General features: G+C 40.5%; 1 protein-coding gene across 14 annotated transcripts in view; it reads left to right on the top strand.

The window, feature by feature from the left end:
• Positions 1–16,309, top strand: part of LOC311437600 (mucin-5B) — a 51,278-nt gene extending 34,969 nt beyond the window's left edge. For 11 of the 14 annotated variants that reach the window (XM_084521034.1, XM_084521029.1, XM_084521039.1 and 8 more), the window contains 18 exons: positions 255–496; positions 1,012–1,189; positions 1,477–1,727; positions 2,145–2,328; positions 2,886–3,078; positions 3,717–3,895; positions 4,437–4,506; positions 4,653–4,774; positions 5,129–5,160; positions 5,567–5,744; positions 6,736–6,840; positions 7,462–7,502; positions 8,085–8,207; positions 9,129–9,224; positions 11,160–11,288; positions 12,162–12,201; positions 12,929–13,052; positions 13,565–13,934. In XM_084521034.1, the coding sequence (XP_084377160.1) occupies positions 255–496; positions 1,012–1,189; positions 1,477–1,727; positions 2,145–2,328; positions 2,886–3,078; positions 3,717–3,895; positions 4,437–4,506; positions 4,653–4,774; positions 5,129–5,160; positions 5,567–5,744; positions 6,736–6,840; positions 7,462–7,502; positions 8,085–8,207; positions 9,129–9,224; positions 11,160–11,288; positions 12,162–12,201; positions 12,929–13,052; positions 13,565–13,739 (2,462 nt within the window). In that variant the 3' untranslated portion in view covers positions 13,740–13,934. Of the gene's footprint in view, positions 1–254; positions 497–1,011; positions 1,190–1,476; positions 1,728–2,144; positions 2,329–2,885; positions 3,079–3,716; positions 3,896–4,436; positions 4,507–4,652; positions 4,775–5,128; positions 5,161–5,566; positions 5,745–6,735; positions 6,841–7,461; positions 7,503–8,084; positions 8,208–9,128; positions 9,225–11,159; positions 11,289–12,161; positions 12,202–12,928; positions 13,053–13,564; positions 13,935–16,180 lie in introns of those variants that run through there. The other 3 variants (XM_084521037.1, XR_014693565.1, XR_014693566.1) reach the window with 3 other exon arrangements.
• The last annotated feature ends 4,185 nt before the right edge of the window (positions 16,310–20,494 follow it).

The raw sequence follows: 20,494 nt of genomic DNA on the forward strand, positions 1-20,494 counted from the left end.
TAACTTAATTGTACTCCAGCATAAACCCTGACTCACAAATCCCAAACATAGGTTTGTAATCCACATTCATATTCCAAAGATAGAGGAGTGAAGGCTCCTTTTCATCTTAGTAGCCATCAGGTGCAGTCAGGCCCAGTTAAATGCAGGGCTGAGTATGTGATTGATTTGTGATGCATAGCCTTTAAGAGTTCACAGCAAATATTTACCACTTTCATAGGCAATTCAGTGCTGATTGTTGGGTTTTGGCCCTGCAGGAGAAAATGTTTCTCTGCCAATGAATATATCGGGTCATTGTGCTTACTCCATTTGCAACGCTTCATGTCAGATTGAATTAATCTGGGCAGAGTGTAAAGTCGGTCAAACTGAGGCACTCAACATCTGTGATCCAGACTCTGAAGACTGTCCACCAACAGCTGCTTCCAGTGCAACAAGCCTAGTTCCTGCTGCGACGTTGGCTCCTGTGAGCGATTGTCTTGGGCTCATTCCTCCTAGAAAGGTGAGAGACTGGAAAGAAGAAGGTGTGGTTCTTTACAGTGTTTCCTCCAGCCAAGATTTGGTATTCTCCACACGTAGATTCCTCTGATGCTGGTCAGCACTGCTGCAGCTAGTCTGTAGTTGTGGCTGAACTAGGTGATTGATAAATATAGCAGAAGCCCTCAAATGTTTTAGGGAATAAATTGAAGATTATGCTGTTAAGTGAAAAATCTAACAGACTGTAGGCAGGCAGAGCCACATGAGCTGAAGAAAGGCTAGGAAACCCCACCTGTCTGTGTCCCACCATCACAAGTGGTCAGGACATTAATGCTGAGATCTGCAACAAAATGTTGCAGAACAGAACAAAATGTCAAAGCTCTGTTCATTGCAATACTTTTCATATTATCTGACAGAGAAAGAGTAGATAGCAATGCCATACCAAACAGGAACATGAATGGAGGGTGGTAGGTGTGTGTGGTTTTAAAATTTTTTATTACTTTGCTGTGTTCCTCTACTGCTCTTTCAATCTGTCAATAGTTTAACGAATCATGGAATTTTGGAAACTGCCAGATTGCCACTTGCCTGGGAGAAGGAAATAATATTAAACTGTCCAGTGTGACTTGCCCTCCTCAGCAACTAAAACTCTGTGTGAATGGTTTCCCATTCATGAAACACTATGATGAAACTGGCTGCTGTGAAGTCTTTGAGTGTCAGTGTAAGTAGCAGGTGAATTCCTGAAATTTATGTTATTCTCAGCCCATCTTCAAACAAGATAAATCTGTGTGATCAGCATCTTTATTATCTTTGTATTGATTCAGTAGGTTGTAATGGAGCAGAATTCCCACCTAAAACATTGGCTATTAAGAGCAGATAAGAGTCCTTGCTAAGCTATCTTTTCTTCATCAAACTGGTCATTTCAGCTCACAATGAAAGAGATTATAAAAGTTAAGATCAGCTTGAAGCTGAGAAGTCAAACTCAAAGTGTGCTACTCTGTCTTCCAGGTATTTGCAGCGGATGGGGAAATGAGCATTATGTGACTTTTGATGGAACATATTATCATTTTAAAGAAAACTGCACATATGTCCTTGTGCAGCTAATTCATCACAACTTTCACAACTTCTGGATTCACATAGACAACTACTACTGTGGTGCCACTAATGGAGCAATTTGTTCAATGTCCCTTCTCATTTTTTATTCCAATTCTGTTGTTATTTTGACACAAGCAATGGAACATGGAAAAGAAACAAACTTGGTAAAGTATTTTGTTAAAATGAATCCTCAGAATTATTTTGCTGTATCTGTATTACTCTACTGCCAAATGCTCTGCCATGACAAAGGACAAAGCTCGTCACAAATGGCATGGGTAGGAAATGCATTTACATCCCTCACTCTTTTTTGTTAGTGTCAGGAAAAAAAAAAAGTATATTCTAAAAACTTGGAAAATTGTCACATAACTGAAAGCTGTGTTTTTCTTCCTGATGGAAGTAATCAAATATAAATTAGAGCATATTAAAAAGGAAGCACTGGGAACTGCCTAAATGATTGCCTTTGTCAGACTTCATTTGGTGCATCTGAGAGCTGAATCTGTGCTCTACTTGCCAGACACAAACTATGTATCTTACTCAACAGAAGAATGTTCATAGAGACCTTTTGCTTCTCTTCTTTTTAGATTTTATTTAATGATAAGAAAGTTGTTCCGGATGTTTCCACGAATGGTATCAGGATAACCAGTTCTGGCCTTTACGTCATAGTTGAAATACTGGAATTAGAAGTTTATGTCTCCTACAGTCGACTTGCGTTTTACATAAAACTCCCTTTTGGAAAGTTTTATAACAATACCATGGGACTGTGTGGTGAGTGTGCTCATCAGCTGACAGTAAAGAATGCAATAAATTTTCCTCCTCCTTTCTTTTGTCCACTTGTAAACAACTCTAAACTTTTGCGACTCCAGTGATTTTTAAGTTTGACAAATTTTAACAAAATTGTCTCTAATTGGTGAAAAGGTACTGTCAGAAGATACAGTTTTGAGTCACTTCCTTTCATTCTGTCCACATTTGCTGGTGGATGGAGACAAGCTTTCTCTAAGTCTCCATCTTGATCATATGATTATACTTACTCACTATGGGAATATACAGAATCTGGAGAGTCCTGTGTTGTAAGAGAACCATCTCATTTTCTTTAGCCATCATGAGGATTGCATTAGCCAAGACCTCAGTTCTGGTTTACATGAGTAACTGGCAAACTATTTCTTCTAGCCTTCTCCTACAAAGTTCTTGTGAACTCATCCAGGACTATGTGTGTTACTTTCTCACAAGAAGAACTGCCTTCCAGGTATTGCTGTTTTGCGTAAAAGCAGTTTTATCAGCATCAACTGTCCTTGAACTGTCACTTGCTTTTATATTGCTACCAGGTACGTGCACCAACCAAAAGGCTGATGATGCTATGAGAAGGAATGGTGAGGTCACTGAGTCCTTCAAAGAGATGGCATTAGATTGGAAAGTCCCAGATCCTACTAACAGATACTGTAATTCAGGTGTCTCAGAACTGGCTGTGATTGAAAATCATCAGCATTGTGAGCCTTCTGACCTGTGTAAAATCATCTGGTAAGACAGCTCCCAAAAGAGACAAATTTTTGTGCTTAACCACAGGGCTTGGGTGAACTGCTTATGGGACACAATGAAAATATGAATTCTAGCGTACTTTGAAAAAGTGAGCATTGAATTGATGTATGAATTTTCCTGAGTTTTGCAGATCAAAATCTGTCCTCCCTTAATAGTGTCTGCTACTTGGCACTGGCTTTGCTTGTTGTTTCTGGAGAAGTTAAGTGGGAACTAGCTATAATTCAGTATCTGAATGCTTTGGGGATGAATAGGAGCCACAGTCAGAATATAGCCAGCATGTGTGTGTGTTTGTTTTTAAAATAATTTTGTGGTTTAAAATAGGATTATCAACAATGTTGACATTAAAATGTCAGTATATAGAAATATAGCTGTGAGCCGTGCAGGAGATTCTCCTTTGCAGGTCTCAGTCCAATGTAAAATTGCTTTGTTTCAAGGCGTTGTAAAGAATGGGAGGTAAAGCTTTCTTAATTAAGCTGTGTGGGTGTATTGTCTATTGGAGCAACTTGTAGTTGTATCTTTACCTTGAGGCTTTCTTTGGGTGAGGATTGGCTGATTTTAATTGTTCTTTGGAAGTAGCCCAAGGGAGCAAAATGCCATATCTGTTTCCTTGCTTTGAGAAGGAACCTGACCGAGTGCCACAGTGTGGTTCCCCCGCAGCCCTACTACGAGGCCTGTGTGGCCAGCGGTTGCTCGGACCAGCACCCCAGCACCGAGTGCCAGAGCATGCAGACATATGCGGCCTTGTGTGGGCTCCACGGGGTCTGTGTGGACTGGAGGAGGCAGGCGAATGGGCAGTGTGGTAAGCCTGGGAAAGAGAAACACCTGGTGGTGAAGTGTCTTTGGTCTGTTCTTTCCTCACCCACGCACCCATTTCTGTCCATTCACATCATCAGGCTTCAATCTTTCCTAAGCTGCTCTGGGTCTGAGAAATACAGGAGCTAATCAAAAGAGTTGCAGTTCAAAAATGGTGCAAAACAAGTGGGAAACAGGCCAGTGGTCTTTCCTGCACCTCTCAGCAGAGGAATGGGTTGGGACGTTTAGCCACTTTTCTCCCCTTTGTGTCAGATACAGCTTCGTCACTAGATGGCAATGCACAGCTTCTCTCTGCCTGCTTTACCCTGCTCAGTGGACCTGGGTAAACACCAATGGTACTGGTGCAAGTACCTTGACGAATCCATTGAACCCCTCTTGCTGAAGATGTGGGGACCTCTTGTTGGGCTGGAGCCTGGGCTGTGCTGCCCATAGGGCAGCCTGAACTGGTGCATGCTGTGTGTCTGTTGTGTGACGGAGGGTACAAATAGGCCCAGGCTTTCTAACCCATGTGCTGTAATGCTCCACAGAGGCCAGCTGTGCTCGGGATCAGGTCTACAAGCCATGTGGAGAAGCAAAAAGAAACACTTGCTTCAGCAGGTGGGTCGTGTCCTAAGGCAAAGGTCCATCATTTGAAAAGTGCCAAGGAAGGCTGGAAGTTGGCATTTCTTTGGGTATTAGGTGTCTGTTTGCCCCAGGCAAATTTCTGCCTCTCATACATTTCTGTTTATTTTCTAATTGTGCAGAGAAGTCATTAAGGACATCGCCCCCTCCCAAAATAACACACATGTGTTTGTTGAGGGATGCTACTGCCCTGATGGAAAAACTCTGCTGAATGATCACGATGGCATTTGTGTTTCTGTCTGCGGTAAGAAATGTAAAAAGTGGGATGGGGAAGGGTCATAAGACTATAAGCTCACATAAGTGGAATGTTCTGGATACAGGGGAAATAGGGGAAGCCTTCATACTGAATGTTTCTAGCTAGGCTAGAAATGTTTCTGATTGACCGTTTCCCCCTACTTTTACACAGAAAGTGGAACTTTTGAAATAACAAAGGATATTTAGGCAGAGGATATTGAAATATTTTGGATACACAACTTGTGACTTTGCACTCTGGATCTTTCTGTGTCCATTCCTCAGATTCCTTTTATACCTGTACTCTTGCTTCTGTTGTTTTCCCCAGTTCAGTTATCACTAAAGGAATCTGTAATTTTTTTTATAGGTTGCACTGCACAAGATGGATCAGTGAAACAGGTAGGAAAAAGGAAAATGCTAACTTTATACTATAGCTGAGTGCTGTGACCTACGGTAAAAATGATTGCATGAGTTTCTTTTAATTCTAAGCTTAAATACTAGTCAACGGTGTTGACAGTGGGGAAGAAAAGAGCAGATTTTAGTAACTCCAGGACTTCATTAATAGAGATACAGAAATAAAATTAGCAGTTTGTAGGAATCATTTTTCTAGAGAAGTAACAAATTTCCCTTTCTACAAAGGAAGGTGGCAGGATTTTTTCTTCTCTGGCCTCTGGGATTTGAACTCTGATTTTTCCAACATAATGAAATAGGGCAATCTGGCCCTGTGCTGCTTTGTGGTAGTCATTAATTAATCTAATGCTTCTATATTTTGTTCTCTGAACAACTATCTCTTTTGTTTTCACAGCCTAGAGAAGCTTGGGAGCATGACTGTCAATACTGTGCTTGTGATGAAGTGACCTTGAATATATCTTGCTTCCCCCGGCCTTGTGCTAAATCTCCACCTATCAACTGCACTAAAGAGGGCTTTGTACACAAAATAAAACCACGTCTGGATGATCCATGCTGCACAGAAACAGTGTGTGGTATGTAGACGATTCATGTGGCATCATTTGCCTCATGATGATCCTCAAGTGAAATTAAAAGAAAAAAAAAAAAAAAGCACAACAGGTACTAGATTCAAATAAACACACTAGATTAATCATTTATTCTTGCTGTCACAAGAGACCTCCTCTGGTTCAGCTTCTATTCTAAATTAGATCTATGTCCCACTTGATATTTAAGTTGGAAAATGCCACATGGATCATTGGGGACCACTAGGTAGTTCATAGGATCCTCTGGCTCTTGTCCCTTCTGAGATGCTGGGGTGATCCTTGCACATAGGTCCATCCAATATGGAAGGATGGACTTTCCTGTCTCTCACATGTAGCTTCTTTATATGTTTGCCCTCACCATTCAATGTGCATCCTTCCAGTCCCAAATGCCCGCAACAGCACAAGACCTCCTCATTAGTCTGCTCAGGCCCTGGCCATTCCTACCACCCATAGGAGGATGCAGGGCAGGATCCTGGCAGTAGTGGGATGTTTTTCTTTTCCTCATCTTTTTGTGCTCCTGTACATTGGGCTCCTTTGGGTTCTGTGAGGGAGTAGTGGGCACTGGCAGGGTGCTGTAGCTTGCACCTTCCTACCTTTATGTCTCTGGCCCTCATCCACTGCTTCTTCCATTTTTTTGTTTGTTTGTTTTGTTTTCATTCTCATTTGCTTTTACCCTAATTATTTTTTTCTATCACTTCCTTTTTTTCTCTGAGGTGAACGTGTTTGTGTTTAGTTTGTTAGCAATGACATCTAGTGGGGGAAGAGAAAGAGGAACAAGGGCCAGAACTGTATGCCCAGGGAAGACCTTTACAATAAGGCAAACTTTGAAAAAGTTTATTTGTACATGTCCCAACTTCCAGACTGTTTGGTTCAAGAATCATTTATGTCTTCCCTATTTCTTGGATGTTCAAACTTTTTGGTCTGCAAGAAAAACTGCTGGACAGGATGATTTGGCTTACTTTATCTCCATTGTCTATTGCAGAATGTGATATAAAAACCTGTGTTATCAACAAAACAGCATGTGACTTAGGTTTTCAACCTGTGGTAGCTATATCTGAGGATGGTTGTTGTCCTATCTTCTCCTGTAGTAAGTACCATGTTTCCTTAAGAAATTTTATTTATTCCTTCAACTATTTCAGTTTTTCTGAATGAGTCAATATCACAAGAAGTAGCCTCTCCCTTTCCTTTCCAGCCTTTAAAATTTTATGGTGGTGGAATAAGTGATGTAAGTTCTCTGTAGCTAATATTCAATGAGATCTTGGGATGTAAGTTATTGAACAAATACTGCATTTCTATTATATTGAAGCTATACAGTTCTGCTGTCAAACTGTATTTCTGGAATTGCACACCTGACCCAACTTCCCATTTTCTCAGTGACCAGTAAGGTGGTTAACAATAAAGAAAAGCTCAGCTAATTTCAAGCATGGGTAACTACATGAAGCACATTTTTTTTTTTTTGCCATATGTAAGATCCCAGGATATAGAATTACCCCAAACTTCACGCATAACATCTGAGCAGATGTTAAATGTGGGCTTCAGAATAACAATTTAACAGCATGTTTTTCCCTCTGTTGTGCAGGCTATGAAGGCTAGCAAATAGACTCAGTTCTACTCTTTGTCTTCTCTAAATCAGTGAGAATTTAGAGATGAGTTCAATAACTGGCTACATCATTCCTAGTACATTGTTTTCATTTTATTTTTCTTACAGTACCAAAAGGTGTATGTGTTTCTGAAGGAGTTGAATTTAAGGTAGGTCTTCTTCCATACATTTTTTTCCACAGGTTGATGCAGCCTGAATCAGAATTTTCTGAACTTATTATTGTCAACACTTAATAATGTACACTTCAATCCTGCCTTTTTTTTTTTTTTTTTAAATCCCTGCCAGCAGTCTAATATGTTACTGAAGATATTAATGAATAGGTAATGCTAGAGACCAGTAGCTTGCTTACTAAATGAGATCTTACCTGTGTTTTAGAGTCTAGAAGTCAGAATTGTGATTGAATACAAATTTTAAAACTCATTGGATGTTGTAAGATTAATTACTAGGTCAAACTGAGGAAAAATTGAAGTTTGGATTTTATAAGATAACATAACTCATGTAATGTCATCAGTGCACTTGAGTATGTCAGCCTCACGTTCATTTTGTGATACTAAGAAGTGTCAGGTTTGAAGTCAGAGATCTGAAGATATTCATTTCAGGAAGTTCTACCAAAAATAATTCCTGAGCATAATCATTCATGTTTGATAGTCCAGGGGACATATGTTTATTCTACAACCCACCAATTTCTTGCTGTTGCTTGTTTTCCTCTCTGCTTTTCTTTATCTTTTCAGCCTGGGGCAGTGGTGCCTAAGAGCTCCTGTGAGGATTGTGTGTGCACAGATGAGCAGGACGCTGTGACGCAAACCAACCGCATCCAGTGTGTTCCAGTGAAATGCCAAACCACCTGCCAACAGGTTAGTACCACGCACTCAGCCTCCCTGACCACAAACAATGGCTGCTAGGGGATGCATGGTAGAACCGTGGCAGTAAAACTGCTGCCTCGGTAAAAGATAGCAGGATATAATTTTCTATTAGGTCCTCTTTAGGATGCTGGCCATTTTTGCTCTACCAATTCAAGAGGTCACCCTTTGAGAGATTCCCTGAAGGAAAGTGATTGCAAACCTGTTAGAGAGACATCTGACTGCTGAAAGATGAAGTTTATGTTGTTCTGTTGGTGGTGTTTTCAGCTCCAAAATTAAGATTATAAGGAAACTGCATGGTTGTTTAAGGAGTTTCCAGACACTGCTTGGTACTTGTGAGCTAAGAGTCTGTGCACAAACTGCTCAGTCTATTACTGAATGCAAGAAAGAATGGTTTCTGTTCCATTCTCACCCAGATAAGGCTAGATCCACTGCCAATCCTAAAAATGGATAAAACCATTAACCTTTATCTTGAAGCAGGATAGACCCATGAAAAGACTGCTGGATATCTAAAACACAGGGAAGGAAATAACCGATGCACTATCTTCACATGTCTGACAGTGACAGTTCTAGTGAATAATCATATCAGACCAAGTGCTGGTAGTAGATTTTTCAAGTAATCACCTGATGAATTAATTTATTTGTTCTAACTTGTGTGTTAGCACAAAGAAGAGCAGCCAATGGCAGGGTGTATATGGTAACTGAAGTGACCCAGAGGTAACTTCAGTATGGGAAAGAAATTATCAGTTTTAATTGTCAGGCTTAAAGTGATTCCAACAGGTTTCTAACAGCAACAGAAATGAAACCAGAAAGTTGACTCATTTCCACTGCCATCTCCAGTGTGGCTGTGATCCGACAGTGTTTCATGAACAGGACTGCAGGTAACATGGCTAAATGGTGACCTTATTTCCACAGGGCTTCCGCTACGTAGAACAGGAGGGTCAGTGCTGCAGCCAGTGCCAGCAAGTGGCTTGTGTGGCAAATTTTCCATTTGGCAATGTCACCATCGAGGTGAGTGCTCCTTTGTTCTGCATGGAAAGCTGAATTATCCAAAAAGACCTCAACATTTTTTGAAATCAGTGTCATATATTTTGAAGCTGGGAAGACCTTTACAAGATTTTAAAATGTCTCTATTTCCAAAGTAAGTGTTAAGTTTTATATGGCTGCTCCTTGCTGTGTGCATCTTGAAGACACTGCTGTGTTTAAAATTATGCATCTCTGGCAGGAATGGAAATCATGTCACCCTCTCTTCGTGACATGCAGCACGGGGAAAGAATTTGTAGGGGATGGTGACATTGCAAAACACTGCTCTTGCAGAGATATGTGAGCTGGCTTCACATGACACTGCTCTGATACTGGAAGACATGTCATTTATCTTGCCCTAGAAATACAAAGCTAAATAGTTTGAGCAAGCTGATATAACTGTACTAACATTGGTTCTGAATTTGTTGGGGCAAAAATCGAAAATGTCATAGCTGCTGCAGTGTAGTTTACCTTGGTAACACCCAGGTAATACACCACGTCTCTTCAGCATAGTGTTGTGAGACGTGAACTGAACCTCAGGCTAGCTGTTTGCTTTTATTACAGCCTGCTATTGCTGTGAACAGTTAATGCTGCCATCTAACCCAGTGGTTATTTTCTTATGTGCTATTTCTTCTCTGGTAGCTCTTGAGCTCTGCATCTTTTCTATTTCATCCTTTTGTTCCTTGCTAAATCTTGCAAGCTAGCTTCTACTGTGCCAATATATAATTTTTATGCTTTTTATGCTTAAAGGTGGTTACCACAAAGAAATTTTGCATTTATCCATTAACCTCTGTTAGGAAGAGTATTTTCCTTTCATAGTTTTTACTTTTCTTCCATCTATTAAAAAACTTCAAAACCTGTAGAATATTTTTTTTCTGTATATAAGCAGTGCTATAGGCTGGGAGATGAGTGGTTAGAAAGCTGCCTGGCAGAGAAGGACCTGGGAGTATTGGTTGATAGTCGGCTGAATATGAGCCAGCAGTGTGCTCAGGTGGCCAAGGCCAACAGTATCCTGGCTTGTGTAAGAAACAGAGTGACCAGCAGGGCTAGGGAAGTGATTGTCCTTCTGTACTCTGCTCTGGTGAGGCCGCACCTCAAGTACTTTGTTCAGTTTTGGGTCCCTTGCTAAAGAAGGACATCGAGGTGCTTGAGTGAGTCCAGAGAAGGGTGATGAAGCTGGTGAGGGGTCTGGAGAACAAGTCTTATGAGGAGTGGCTGAGGGAGCTGGGCTTGTTCAGCCTGGAGAAGAGGAGGCTCAGGGGCGACTGTATTGCTCTCTATAGGTACCTTAAATAGGAGACTGTAGCGAGATGAGGGTTGGTCTATTCTCCCACGTGGCTGGTGACAGGATGAGGGGGAATGGGCTGAAGTTGCACCAGGGAGGTTTAGGTTGGATATTAGGAAATACTTCTTTACTGAAAGGGTTGTTAAGGCATTGGAATGGGCTGCCCAGGGAAGTGGTTGAGTCACCATCCCTGGAAGTCTTTAAAAGATGTTTAGATGTAGAGCTTAGTGCTATGGTTTAGTGGGAGACTTGTTAGTGTTAGAGCACAGGTTGGACTAGGTGATCTTGGAGGTCTCTTCCAATCTGTGAGATTCTGTGAGATTCTATCCCACCTCTATTAACAGACCCATCTTCTGTACTTCATAGTGTCTCTTAGCATTTCTGCTCCTACCTCTATGCTATGCTCATTCTGCCACCAGAATGTGGGTGAGCTCAGTAGATGTGAATTCCAGATATCTCAGTACTGTGAGGATAATATGAACATCCCAGCCCCTCTGCCAGTTCATTGACTGTATTACTATTGCATTGTTCTATTTATACTTATTGTATAAATAAGTAAATATCTATCTGTCTATATAATATCTATATATTGTTCTATTGTTATATTATATTGATTATTTTTTTTCTGTTGTTTTTAGGTTGGAAAAAGTTATAAAGCACCGTATGATAACTGTACTCAGTACATGTGCACTGAATCAGGGGGGCTGTTTTCCTTGACTAGTACAGTAAAGGTCTGCTTACCATTTGAGGAATCAAACTGTGTCCCAGTAAGTATTTAAGTACCAGAAAAAAAACAAAACAAAACAAAACAAAAAACCAACAAACAAAAAAAAACTGTCTGAAATGAGCCCTGCCAGTGCTATGGTATGGGAGGCTTCTATACAGTTTTGAATGAGTCACATCAGTGTTTCTTGACCTTTCTGAGTTGGTCATCTTTGTTTGAAAGAAATGTGCTTTTTCAGCCCCAAATGGAATGTCCTATGGAAGTATAACAAAAGCTATACTTTCTAAGAAATCCACATATTTTACTTGTTGTGAAGTAAGACACTGGAATTTGAAATAGGGGAGTGCTGGGGCAATGGCACGGTGGGACTTTTCATTACTTAAGGAACACCAGTGTTACAAAATGCAATTGAAGAAATGATGACTTAAGATGGACCTGTCAGGGAACCAATGAACATAGTCTCTTCTGCTATAGGGAGCATTGCTAAGCAAGTAAGTGGTAGATGAATGAGCAACAGGGAGCATTAGTGACAGGCTTTTTAGTGACCAGTGGTTTCCAGTAACTTCCAGAAAGGGCTTTGCAGGCTGTTCAATTCCAGGAGCAGGTGTCATTGTCTGGTTTTGGAGTTGGCTTTTGTGCTGGCTTCAGCAGGATCTGCATAACATCAGGCATATGTTACAGAACATTCCACCTGGCTTATGAGTGGATATAGTTGTAAGAATATTCAGTCCCTGCAGGATATTTTTAAAGTGTGTTTTGTACACAACTGGTACACAAACAGGTCTGAAGAGGAATTAATGTGTTGGTTAGAGATGAGGGTATGTATCTGAACCCTCTGTTGCTACTAGCTGCTTAGCAATATACGTACACTAGACTAGAGTATCCAAACTATTCTGGTTCTTTGTTTTCTATACAGGGGACAGTTGACATGACTTCAGATGGCTGTTGTAAGACATGTGAGTGTGTTAAATCATCGATTCCCTACTAAAATACTGCTAGGTTCTCTTCTGCTTGTAGCCCTTCTTCTGCATGCACCAAGAAGTTCAACAGACTAGAAGGCTTTGTTCATGTATCAGAAGAGCAGTTTTGTACCTTACAGCTAAGGCTCAAAAATTGCTTTGTTCTTCCAATGGGGACACTAAAAAATTTATCTCCTTTCTGCGTTTTTAAAAGACTGAAATATTGTTAGTTTGAACTATACTTCCAATGAGAGAATTTGTAGGAATTATGTTCTGTATTTTTCCATTTGAAAGTTACATGGGGAAAAAAAATTGGATTTTTTTCTTCTACATCATCCACCCAGAAAAATATAGGTTGTTACAGTCACAAATGTTAACAAATACAATTCATAGCACTTAACAACAAAAACACCTTAATATCTCCTTTTGGTCTTAGTTCAGCAGTACCCTTACATGAACTTATACATGTCTTCATTTGAGCCAGTCCCTGAACAAAAAAGTATCTAGAAAAGTGGGGAGTTGTTTTTGCTGAATTAGTGCCTATTTGCACTCTCCTTATTTATTTATTATTTGTGTTTGGTGTGTGTGTATTTGTTTTGTTATGCATTTAAACTACAAGAGGTTTCATTAAGATGATCTGCCCATGGCTTCCCAGAAGGTGTCTTTCAAAATTTCTTTTGCTTCCCGGTCTGAAGAAGTGTAACAGAAATATTCTCCCACACAGGTGTTGACCTGCCACATAAATGCAAACGCAATGTGAAAGAGCAGTATATTGTTCACAACAACTGTAAGTCTGCTGTTCCGGTCCCAATGCCCTTCTGCGAAGGGACATGCAGTACCTATTCTGTGTAAGTAGGAAACCTTTCTCTGTCTTCACCTGTGTCTGGTCTTCCTGGGTTCTTGTTTAAAAGGACCTGACTGGGAAATTGGATGTGAGAACAGCAGCAGTCATCAATGTGATGAAATGCCTTTAGTGTGATGGGAATGCCTTACCTTAGGATAATAGGTCCCTCTGCAAAGAGACCTTCCTGTCCTTATGTGTATTTATGAACAGCTCTGGGGGTTGATGGAGTTTCTTCCTGCTCTTTGGTCTCTGCATGAATTGTTCATTTCTGTGTTGCCAGAATGTCCCTAATCCAAAACCCACCAAATTTAATGGGATTTTCCTCACTGATCTCAGAGGATCTAGCCCTGCATAGCTAGTAGCATCCTGAGGAAAGGCCATTATGAATAAGCAGAAATACAGATAAGAAATCTTGTTTCTTTCTTCATTAGTTGTACCCCTATTTGGAGGAATGAATACAGATCACATAGGGAAGAAAACAGGTGGTGTACTCATGTGCAAATCTCATTTCTGTAGGTATTCCTTTGAGACCAATGAAATGGAACACAAATGCATTTGCTGCCATGAAAAAAGGAGTCACACAGTGAAGGTGGATCTGGTTTGCTCTGAGCATAAGACAGTCAAATTCACATATGTGCATGTAGATGAATGTGGATGTATGGAAACCAAATGCCCAAAGAGGAGAACGTGAGACAAAGGAGACATCTCAGCTCCCATTTAATGCTTCCCTAGCAAGTGAGTAGTTTAGAAAGCAGCTGTGACTAACCTTGAAGTGACCATACTTCTCTCCTGTGCTTTTTTTCCTTCTGGTATTATATGCAGTTATGGAAATTAGCTGAGGATTTTGCTCTAAATGTTTGTAGAATAAACTGCATTTCAAAGAGGACTTGTTCTCTTGTTTCAGTGATGCTGCTAAAGGGGCAAGGAGGTTAATTTCTTTAATCCCATATTGGTGTATAAACCAAGGTTATTACAAGGCACTCCAGAGACAGACGATGCCTTTCAAAAGTCCTTCCTGATGAAAGTGTGCATTATAAAACTATAACTACGTGCTTCAACTCATTTCCCTCAGAAGGGAAACAGCAATCGCTTCCACAGGTGTGATTCAGTCAGAGAGGCAGGACTCAGCTCAGAGGCACCTTGTTCTCCCCAGTGGTTCTACACCTACTTCGGCTGACAGTCTGGGTCACTGGAGCAAAGCAAAGTGCTTTTCTCCTTCTGTGCTGTAAGCACTACAGCAGGAGTGTAAAAATGTGCCTTAAATGCATGCTAGAAATTGAACATATTCACACCCAGTCTTTATCACTGGTGGGTTTTGTAATTTGCCAACATCAAACTTCAAACTTGGAGCTGCGTGTCTCGTGAGAGACTGATGTTCAGATCCACATCTTGCTATGTGATCATGATTTATGTCACAAACAATTGACTCCCAGTTAGCATGTTCAATGGGACGTAGTGTTTGTGACAGTATCTTACGTGGACAGGGGTTAAAAAAGCTCAGCAATACCTTCAGATTATGCAGGGAAGGAAGATGTTTTTACTGCTTGAACAACTTGGTCTTTCTGTGACCTGAACGAGAACTAAGGGCTGTAAACGCAGCGTCCTACAACCTGCCAAGTAGAGACTTTGGGGAAATGTTTTGGAGGGAATACTTGTGAACTGACAGAGTAGCTATTAAGTGTGCTAACCTCTAGCTTTCCATTTTAAAATGCTGCAGCTATTGAGTTCCAAGTAGTCTCTCATTTAATTATTTTTCATAATAAATCATTGTAGTTGATGTCAGGTTACTTACACACATACTGCTTCATTATGGTATTACTGATCTTAAAATTGCAGGAATAGTTGACTTTGAACAGGCATAGGAGTTGAAAGACATACGTATTTCTTTGCTCTTATCTGATAGGCCCATGTTTATTGGGTAATCACTGTGATGCATTAGCACAGCCCCTATTGGGCTTCTGTGGAACTCAGCTCGTTTTAACATAACAGTTCTCCAGCCCCTTTCTGGAAGGGTTTGTCTCAGCCTAGACTGGTGTGTAGGAGCCCTTGTGAAGGTATCAGTTTCTCAGCACTGGGTATTTTGAGATCCAGGGTAGCCAGCTTAGACAGCTGAAGACAGAGAAGGTGAATATCATCCTTTGTTTTTATTTTATTTATTTAAAAGGAGTAAAAGGGAGACTGAGTGTTCGTAACAATTACAGTGTTCCCTTGCAACTTCTTACTCTCAGTGAAGTGCAGAAATCTTTGGGAAACATGGGCAATAACATTCAACAAGATGTTTGTGCTGCTGCTGAATTGCAACTAACTCTCCCATTCCCAGCCTCTGCCCTGGTCACTGGACCAGTTTGCTTGATTATAAATGATAAGAATCCCCAAATAATTCAGACAACTGTCAGTGTAATGCAATTCCCGTGGAAGGCATGTGTTGCAATTGCTTGACATTGAGGCTCACATATAAACTTCACATTAGCCCAGAAAATATTCTTACTGATACAAATCAAGTGTATGCCTGATTTTGCAATGCAAAGTGCAGCAGCAAGAAAGAAGGACATTCGTTCCTTTCCTCCTTGCCTTTCCCTGAGGGGGAAGAAATCATTCTTGAGTGCTTTCGTCATCAGAAGAGTAAACAGGCTCTTAAGTAGTCAGATATAAATTCCTGTAAACCCTGCAAATGAATCATTCTCAATAGGATGGCTTAGCTAGAATACTAGTGGAAATCTTTTCCATATCTGCTTTGTCTTCAGGTGGGAGAAGGGCAATAAAACGTGATCTAATCTTATGAGGTACATGTAAAAGTCCACTCTCCTGTATGATTTTACTGGTGATGAGACTTGATGCAGAATTTGAGAATGGAATTGATTTGAAGGTATACTTTTCTATTCATTTTTGCCATGCATTTTGCTTTGCAGGCAAGTGAAATTGTTTTAGCTTAGAGCTGGAACCAACAGCTTATTCCCATCTGCAGATGGCTATTGAACAGAGGATCATATGAAACCCCATGTTCCCCTTCTCCACTCCTGATTATGCCTGATTCTTCATTTACTCAGTGTGGTATCTAACTACCCTGTGCTGTACTATTTCCAGCTCCAGTGGCCAGGTGTTGAACTGAATGTGTTCATCCTCTGTTCATAGATGCAGAGTCCTAGTTAGATGAGATGCAGCCAGCAAGACCAAGTTACTTCAATGCAAACTTTCAGCTTCCTCAGCTCACAGACAGTCAATGGGTAAATACAATCAGTGGGTTAAATGTTGTTTTATCCCTGTGAGCACTCAACCTGGGCGTGATCCTGCTGGAGCAGCTGTGTGGTTGTTTCTCACGTGTGCATGCTCTAACACTCATCTGTAGCCCCAGGGCATCTCTTCCAGCTAGTGACCAGTCTGAACGTCAAACACTTTCCTGGCATAACTCCAGAAAAATCACTGGCATTGCTCTAAGTACTGTTTCTTCCCTTCTGCATGAATTCTTTGCACCAGCATCCACTTTACTAGGGTAGCCCCAGAAGAACCAGCCTTCAGATGAGCCAGTCAGGCCGGGGCTCAACTGGTTTCAGCTTGTAGCCATTCTGTTCTTATCAGGAGATGATGGTACTCCATATGCTGAGCAGTTCTGAGAAAGCACACCAGGAAGAACTGCCCCATATTACTAAAATAAATATATGCCAGAGATACTGCACTGTGTCAGGTAAACAAGTCTGAAGACACATTATCATGTCACTGGTGTTAACTGAGATGGGTTGCTATTACATGAGCTCTGACTTACTTGCCTATCAGTTTATGGCTTGAAAAGCTCAATTCCCAATACTACCTTAATGTAGTTTGGCTAAATTTTTGTTGGGCTTTTGTTAACGATTATTGTTGTTTGCAAAGAGGAGAACATTAGAAGTCTGCTCTGAATTTTTATTTGGGGAGAGACACTGTCCTTTTCCACAGTTTTTCTTAGAGTGGATCCCCTGGCTGTGGAATCAGACCTCTAGCTTTATCTGCAGTGTGCTGTACTGATATCAATCTATTCCAGTATCTACAATCTTGAGCTGAAAACAAAGTCTGTGAACTGTACATGCCCTCTAATACAGAAGGGATTGTTTAAAAGAATGCAGCAACTATTTTGTTTGTGTGCTAGCTTAACAATTAGAATGAGAAAGTTGCAATGTGAAGGTGGAAAAATTTGTCTAAGTATCACTTGGGAAAGTTATGTGATTAGTAATGAGCCAGAAAATAAAATAATGTGACAAATAAGAGATTATCTTGCAGGTAAGGGGAAGACCGAGCATTGGGTGGTCTGAGAGCTGTGTCTGACTCTTCCACAGGTTTGTGTGCTCACATACACGTTCCCGTCCTTGTTTATATTTCCTTTCTGATCCCAGATAAGGATAAGGGTAGGGCCCTGTTTCCTTTATGCAATTGTAACATTTCAGTTCATAAAAATTTTTGCACAAGTATATAACACGTCATTTGCAAACCTGAAGGGGTACACTTGCTTCTGTCAGGCATCCCAAAAATCTTTTACAAGAAAAAGTGTGACAATATGCCAAAGACACCAAGACAAAGGTATCAGTTGTGAAAATCTTTCTGGTTTTTACACTTCAAAGGATCTGATTATTCAATATCTTTAGGGCAACAATGGGTTTTAAGTCTCAGTTTACCTTGTAGAAGGCCATTCTCACATCCATTTAATTCTTTGACAACACCAATTCCTATCTTAGGAAAGTAACACACAGAGGGTGTGCTCAGGCAACTGGATTTGTGTCAAAAGTAGGCCAAGGTTTGATCATGAAACTACAAGGTTGTAATTTTTTACACACTTTATTTTTTTCTAGGTGTGAAGACCCACTTTTCATCAGTAGCCTCTAGGACAGTTTAATGATTTTTTTCATTCAAAGGGAATCTGGTAGCTTCCTGTACATTTAGGTTTAGCTCTCTGTTTATGGATTATATTATTTCACTCAGTTTGCTTTCTGTGAAGGTGTATTTTAAAAATATACTCCTTGTAGAAAAGGACATTATTTAATTACTGATCCTTCTGACAATGAAATCCAGCGAAGTCTCCCATTGATAAGACTGGGTAGAAGAAAGATGGGGTAGCTAGACTTTAGTTCATCCCATCTACCTTCTGCCAAAATAAATATGAATCAAAACTGGGACTTGAAGCACTGTGAACTTTCAGTGTAGTTACTGAAAATTGATATGCGCTTCACTTAAGAGCTCAACTGTCTTCTGGAAATGCTCCCACCTAACCTTCTTGACTTCATAGGCAGACTAAGGTGAGTACAGACCTACCTTGTCCAAATTCTCTAAAGCAATGTGAGAAGTTGATCCCCAGTGCCAGTTTTATATATTCCTAATGAGAAGTGCCAGAAATTTACCTCAAATTCTGCAAACCCTATGCCCTGCCTTAAACAGCTCAACCATCTTCAGGACTTTTAGTGAAAGATTCTTTCACCCTGATGTTTAACAAGAATAATGCTGAGAACAGCTTCATTATTTTCAGTATGTTCTTTGGGGTGGGCACCATCTCACTTACCTTTAACATTTGTAGTGCTTGCTTTAAAAAAAAAAAAAAAAAAAAAAAAAAGTGGCCCATTATCTAACCTCATTCTCAGCCTTGTCACAGAGTGCTTGATGTTTTGAACTACTACCCCAGTGTCTCTTAGCATTACTCCCGCAAATCAAAAAGAGCTTAAAACTGGGCTAACTTGACAGACAGGGAGTTTGCTTCCACTCCTGTGTTTTATGTGTCAGTTAGATCCAGCTTAAATTTCTGAAGTTAGTGAAGAAGTCCATCAACCCTCTTGTGTTCCAGCTCTGAAGCATTTTTTTCCAAGTCTCTACCTTTCCCTACACTGCTGTTCTAAGTAAGACAGTTACAAGTCCTTTGCCACACCTTTACAGCTTCTTGTCTTCACTCCTCTGTGTATCCAGATGTTTTTCTGTATTAACCTATTGATTTCCTGTAATATCCTATAAACCTGGCTAAAAACCAGTGTTTAATCTGACCCTCAGTGAGCATTGTTCTGCAAACAAAAGGTTAGCCTAGTGCCATGTAGCTATGCCAGCAAATCATTGCTAACACTGCTGCTCTATGGTCTGAAATTATCTTTTCCCCCAGATCAGTTTCTCTCAAGGGCTGCAGCAGATACCTTTTCTTCCCCAAGTACTCCAGCTTACTTCTAGCTCTCCCAAGTTCCACCTTCTGTTTGCTTTTGATGATGTTCTCCAGCTTTTTCAGATTTTCAGATGCAGTCATTTCAGGCTAAGGCACAAAATATTTTTCTGGGTGTGTGGTATGTCCTATAAATCCATTTTTCTTTAGTATTACCCCAGAACTGCTACATTCATCACACCCTTCCTCAATAAGTAGACTTAGCAATCCTTCAGAGAATTTCTGTAGTCTGCAACACTTGCTCTGTATGGTAAAGTGCCCATCTAAAGACCACTTACCAAGAACCAGACCAGCCCTGTGGCATTACTGTGGGTGTGTTCTTCTCCATTGCCAAATGAATTGGATTGGACATCTTCCTGAAGACATCTGTGCATTTCCAGTAACAAGTTGTTCATTGTGCAACACTTGTGCAGCCTGTGTTGTGCTGCTTAGACTAGCTTATAATAATACCCCTTTAAGCCTTCCTAAACTGAAAAAGCAGTTTCAGGCACATTCTCACCCTTCATCTACACTTTTGTAATTGGATAATTAGGTATTCAATTACTGGTCATACAAAGATTTCTGGCAGAAACAGGAGCTATGCCTATTAATTCACCTTTCCCTCCCTCAAACTCAATGAGTGGAAAAACAGCTGAAGAAAAAAAAAAAAAAAAAAAAAGTAAAAAGTGAAGTTTTTCCCACAGGTCTCATATTTTGCTTTCAGAGCTCAAGAGAAGAGTGCTCAATTTGTCTGATGTGTTTTTATTAATAACTAATGCATTAAGTAGCTTGCAGTTGATGGCGATTTTTCACTTCAGAGTAACACTCAGTGCAAGTAGTTTCTTTGTATCATGGACATGAGTATCGTTGAATCACAGAATCTGAGAGCATTGGCCAAACACTTCTTGAACTCTGGCAGGCTCAGTGCCATGACCACTGCCCTGAGGAGCCTGTTCCAGTCCCTAACCACACTCTCATTGAAGAATCTTTTTCTGATATCCAGCCTGAACCTCACCTGTTGGAGCTTTGTGCCATTCCCTTAGGTCCTATCACTGGTTACCAGAGAGATCAGTGGTATTACCACTGTCTTAGATCAACCTAGCTGATATTTATCCTGGGATACCATGACACTTACGACAACAAAGTAGTCTGTTCTCCTAATCCTAAAAATCCTAATGAAATAAATCATTATTTTATCTGATGAACAGTCCCACATTACTCTGTAAGGTCCTTCTTGCTGCTAGATACTGGGAGGTTCCCAAATAGAGTTATCTTTCCCTTTGAATTCTCCAGTTTCTAACATCTCT

The sequence above is a fragment of the Aythya ferina genome (assembly GCF_964211825.1).
Source record: "Aythya ferina genome assembly, chromosome: 5".
Lineage (NCBI taxonomy): Eukaryota > Metazoa > Chordata > Aves > Anseriformes > Anatidae > Aythya > Aythya ferina.